General features: G+C 34.3%; 1 protein-coding gene across 1 annotated transcript; it reads right to left on the reverse strand.

Annotated features, from left to right (window-relative positions):
* Positions 1-1,113: 1,113 nt before the first annotated feature.
* On the reverse strand, positions 1,114-3,727 carry LOC143531019 (malate dehydrogenase 1, mitochondrial-like). Its single transcript, XM_077026416.1, has 7 exons — positions 3,479-3,727; positions 2,505-2,678; positions 2,222-2,390; positions 2,078-2,139; positions 1,877-2,001; positions 1,623-1,740; positions 1,114-1,530 (listed from the first exon to the last, which is right to left on the reverse strand). Exons 1-7 carry the CDS (start codon positions 3,725-3,727, stop codon positions 1,390-1,392), a joined length of 1,038 nt encoding a protein of 345 aa, XP_076882531.1. The 3' UTR covers positions 1,114-1,389.
* Between the last annotated feature and the right edge of the window lie 1,920 nt (positions 3,728-5,647).

Below are 5,647 nucleotides of genomic sequence, written 5' to 3' on the forward strand. Positions count from 1 at the left end.
CCATATAAAATTTCAAGTCCTCTCATATATGAACTTAATAATGTTTCTTACACTTAATATATTCTTCTTTTTTCGTAAAATTTGTTTTCACGTTTTATTTTTTCATACGAAATCAATACATTTCTTTTATTTTATATAAGTGAAATAACATAGTTTTTTTAAAACCTTTTCATGTAATATTTTAAATGTTTAAAATTTTTCATACTTGTGACGTCATCAGATTCAAAATCTGGTCCGGCCTACCTGTGACCCGTTAAGGCGTCCAGTTCGATCTCCGGTCCAGTTCTGAAAACATTCGTTTTAGCCTCGGACCAGTTTTATAAAAAGAACTATTCAAACATAATCCATCATAGGCAATAAATTTTCTTTTTAAAAACACTATAAACTCACTTAAATCAAGGTTTGGTTTGAGTTTTTTTTTTTTTTTTTTTTTTTTTTTTTGAAGAGCATTAAAGACAATGAATCGGACAATACTATTGTAGAGAACCCAGCATTAACTTCGAATGCCCGACCCTACCTAGGTTCTATAAGGTTGAGTACATTTTATCAGGTTTCATACAAGAACTAGTTTCATTTTGAAAAAACTAGCTCAAATTCACTTGGTTTGTAAACATACCCGGTTTCATGAAAAACAAAAAATGGTTTTGTCATCTGAGATTAATCCACCATATCACTCTCAAATCTCAATGATGCTCTTGACAGTTCTATCAAGAAAGCAAATGCTCGGAGCTCGCTCAAGAAAAACTTGGTAAAAACTAGCTCAAACTCTTGGTTTGTAAACATGCCAAGTTGAGCCTGGGCCAAAGTTGGCTTACTCAGTTTGGCTCATTAGGTCGGCTCAGTTTGGCTCAAACTATTTTACTTCTACTTTATTATTATTATTATTTAAATGTTTTTCGAACTAGTGACTGTCAACATTTTCTTTAGAAACCAAGCCAAAATGAGCCAATCTCAAGCTCAAATTTTCAGCTTGATTTCAAAATGAAGCCAAGCCCAAGCTTACCCGGGCTCCGCTCACTTGTGAATAGCCTTATCTGTTGATCTAAAATGAATAACCAAAGCATGAATATGTGAACAAAACAATAGTTGAACTGTGAAGAAGGGAGAAGATGATTGTTTACCAAACAGTAGTCATTGGTTCTCAAAACCTGTTACCAAACAGCCATTGTTACTCGTGAACAATGAAAGGATACAATAATAACCTAACACTCTTTTGGAATTTGCAAGGGGGATGTAGGCTTCCCTTTTTTTTATTGGGCAGGTAAATAAGCTGTAAGCCTAATGCCTCCTGAATAACAAACACTCAAGCAAAAGGGTACACAACAAAAGTTTTATGAAATATTTGGTCCAAAACTGTGACAATTCCGTTTAAATTGTGAACGCTTTTATTCAACTCTTGTAGGCAAACGCAATCCCCTTCTCGATAGATGACTTCAACTCGGGCAAAAGCGCTTCCAAACCTTGTTTCTCATAGTCTGAAAGTGACCCCAAACCTAGCACTTCCTCTACACCATTCTTTCCAAGTCTCACCTGTATTAACAATTACTTAACCATTTATAACTGCATACTTTCGGTAAAAAAAAGGTAATTATGTTAACAGTGATAATGATTAATGAAAGTACCTTAGAAGCAAAGAAAGGTAGCTCGGTTACATTTGATTGCACAAATGAGCACTCTACAACATCTGGGACCCCATTAAGTCCCTTCAAACAAGCATCAGCAAATATTGCACCAGCATAACTGCATAAACAAAAGATCAATATTTTCTAGAAGCATGTATTGTCAATTAAACATATAACCCGCAAGAAGAAGTGGTTGTATTGAACAAACAAAACAAGCAATTAGGAATTTATAATATCAGTTAAAAGTAACTTTCGCCATTGAAAGTGTAGCAGAACCCTTTCCAGCTTTCGCCTCCACAACCTCGGTACCACCATCTTGAGTTCTTTTTGTTAAAGCAACTATCTCTTCTTGTGATAAGTTGTTAGCTTGTGGTGTCGCCTTCATTTAGAACCAATCATCAATACCATAAACCACCAATACAATCACACAAACTTATAAAATTAACCAAAATTACCTGAGAAAACAATGGTAGAATGGTAATACCAGCATGACCACCAACAACGGGCACATTTACACCTGAACATAAATTACCAAGTTAAAGGATAAACATTGTTCTTTGTTCATCCTTTAGGAAAAAATAGGCTGTGTGAGGCTATACCAGAAACCGGAGCCTTCACCTTGCCAGCATAGAAAGTTTTCGCCCTGACGACATCAAGTGTGGTCACACCAAACAACCTTTTCTCATCATAGGTACCTGCCTTCTTAAACACCTCAGCAGCAATGGGTACAGTCGAGTTGACCGGGTTACTGATCATGTTAACAAGTGCCTGACCAATAACAAACATGACAACCATAACCATTAGTTAATAAAAACAATAATCCGAACACACAACGTAAAATTCATATACTAACTTATTAAATAAGTATAACTGAGTACTTACATGAGGGCAATACTTTGCAATGGCTGTGCACAAACCCTTAACAATGCCAGCATTGATGTTGAAAAGATCATCACGAGTCATACCAGGCTTCCGCGGTACACCAGCGGGAATAATAACAACATCAGCACCTTCCAATGCCTTCCCCAAATTCTCATCTCCCATGTAACCAGCAGCCTATGTAATAAACAAAACACCAATCAACTCAAAATTAATTCCATATACATTTAATTTCAATAACACACCACTAAAATAGAGTTTATGTCAACTAATCTGTATAATGATTCTATAAACTGATCACAATTAGGTTTTCAAATAACAAAACTAGAGCACCTGAACTAGTGGTGGCCATTAACTGAACCAAAAACCAACATAACCGAACCAAAATCAACCGATAACTGAATTAACCGAAAGGCGGTTATCGGTTATTTTTTGAACCCTCGATTAACCGAACCGACTCATTAATATTTTCACGTATTTCTAGCTTTTAGATCTTCATTTTATGCATTTCATGTTTTATGTATTTATACCACCAATTCATGTATTTATATCTCAGTTTCATGTATTTCTTAGTAAATATTTTAGCCCAAATTTGATTTGGTTATTAACCGAACCGAAAAATAAAAAGAAAAAAAACAAATAAACCAAACCAATTAAATGAAAACAAAAAAAACCGTATAAACCAAACCAATCAACCGAAAACCGATCAACCAAAAACCGATTGGTTGATTTAGTTGAGACTATTAACCGAACCGAAGCCGAACACCTAATTACATAGTGTAGAAACAACAGATCGTTAAAATCATGGCGGATTAAACAAGGAGATATAAACCTAATCAATTTTCAACACAAACTAAGCTAAATTAAACCACAAGCAATCAACAAAAGTAGATCAGAAACCCTAGAAACGAAATACAAACCAAATCAACACAATTAACCACCTAAACCCTAGAATTATCAAAATTAGGGACAATAACCTCAGATCTGGTGTTGATGTGGCTGACGTCAGCAGAGACACCAGGTGTGCCAGCGATATCGTAGAGAGAGAGGCTGGAAACGAGAGGGTTTAGTTTCATGAGGAGAGAGAGAGGCTGTCCGATGCCGCCGGCGGCACCTAAGATGGCGACCTTACGCTCCGGAGCAGACTCCGATGAGTAGGTCCGGCGGCAAGATGATCTGGTGACGGAGGATTTGATGGATCTGAACATAGCAGCCGTCGTCCTCATTGTATTGTTGGTCTCTGCTTGATGAGATTTTTAGACGGAGTGAGGAGGATGTTGAAAATGAACCACTACTATTGCTTTTTAAGCTACTATAATAATATAATAATTATTCTAGAGAATAGTATTTGAGGACATTACAGTATTAGTACCTTCTCTATTGTTTGAACTTCATTCTTATCCTTTAGTTTTAAATGTGATACACATATTTAACATGTTTTACCAGGTGACTTGCTCATATAAAGGTCTAGGGGTGCAAACGAGCCGAGCTACTCGAGATCGGTTCGTTAAAAAACTCGATTGAGCCGAGCTTAATCGACCCTGAGCCCCAGCTCGACCCTAAAAGTAAGCTCGTTTAATAATCGAGCTCGGGCCCAGGCTTCACTTATCGAGCTCGAGCCAACTCGCGAGCCTAAACGAGCTTGTCATTTACATAATTTTTTAAAATATATATTTAATAATTAGTAACTAATATATATAATGTTATGAAAAAATAAATAAAATAACTAAATAATAAAGATATGTTTTATGCATAAAATTATAATAGAAAAAAATATATAAAAATAATTATTGTTTTATAAAAAATAATTAATAAATAGTAAACGAGCCGAACTCGAGCTTGAGAATCTACTCACAAGCCAAGCTCGATCTTTGAAAATAGAGCTCGAAACGAGCCGAGCTCGAGCTCGAGCTCTGTGTAAGTTAAACGAGCCGAGCTCAAGCCTTGTCGAGCTCGGGCTCGACTCGGCTCGTTTGCACCCCTATAAAGGTCTAGCAAAACTTATGTGACAAAAGTTTTATTAGTTATTACAAAACAAGTTTAAAGTTCAACATTGTTTAGTTGAATACTACTAAGTATATAGTGAAAAGGAAAAAACTAAAAAACCAAAATTTTAGAGTTGGGATTAATTGAGAGGAGTCTGCCTATGTTATAGGATAAAGAAAATGTTCTCTCTTCTCGTCCTGTTTATAGTTTTAGACCTATTTTGTTAGGAGATGCTAATGGGTCTGTTTGTTTGTTTTGAGTTAAAGATATATCTAATAGTGTAAATGGATAATGTCGTTACTCGTATGCAACAAATTAACATGCACAAATAACTAAAATATGAGACTAGCTTAAATTTGTAGCAATAAACGTATTTGAATAACCGAATTGTCTAACTACATGAAGGCTAGTATAAGCTTCACAATAAATATATATTGTTCCCTTCATCAGTTTATAACATATCAAAGAACCAATTAAAGTTGATCACCAAATATGAGGATTCACTATTCATCCTCTAAATTCAATAACCAATTACATATATGCATATTAGTTAAATTTTAGGTAAGTAAATAATATAAAAGAAAAGATTATAAAGATATGGATAAGAAATGAGAAGTAAGATGTTTTTAAAATGATAAATTAATTTAGAGAATGTTAAATTTAGTTAAATCATACAAATGAATTGGTGAATGAATTTTATATGCTCAATAACCAAAATAACAAATTTTCCCCTAGTGAATGCCAACTAATAGTTAAGGGACTGTTTTAAGCAATTCGTTAAAAGAATTGGGGGTATCATGTAAAGTAAGCACACCACCAATGGGTATTGTGATTCCCGATGTTATTTTTCATACCATCGCTTTCCATTTATTTATTCACCAACGCCCAACGGCGTATTCACAAGGTTTTATTTAATTTTAGATTTGTTTTATACCTTTATTTATACTTTACTAGTTCGAGGCCCGTCTATTACACGGGTAATTAATGAAAATTTTAAATTTTAGTCATTAAATGAAATACAGTCAACAAAATGATAATATATTGTTAATACAATTACAATTTACATTAAAATTAAAAAAATTACATAACTAAGATTATACAAATATGTTATAAATAAGTAAAAACCCTCCTTGTACACAACATTTGTGATTGTATGGTCG

Source organism: Bidens hawaiensis, unplaced genomic scaffold (genome assembly GCF_021521415.1).
Source record: "Bidens hawaiensis isolate Kalapana, Puna unplaced genomic scaffold, B.hawaiensis_p1.1 tig00009070_1, whole genome shotgun sequence".
NCBI classification, from domain to species: Eukaryota; Viridiplantae; Streptophyta; class Magnoliopsida; order Asterales; family Asteraceae; genus Bidens; species Bidens hawaiensis.

Excerpts from the sequence above, each read along its gene's own strand:
- LOC143531019 (XM_077026416.1), bottom strand. The coding sequence starts at position 3,727 with ATGAGGACGACGGCTGCTATGTTCAGATCCATCAAATCCTCCGTCACC. Across the intron at positions 2,391-2,504 it reads TTGCAAAGTATTGCCCTCAT|GCACTTGTTAACATGATCAG; the intron begins GTAAGTACTCAG and ends GTTATTGGTCAG. Across the intron at positions 2,002-2,077 it reads TTCTACCATTGTTTTCTCAG|GCGACACCACAAGCTAACAA; the intron begins GTAATTTTGGTT and ends TTCTAAATGAAG.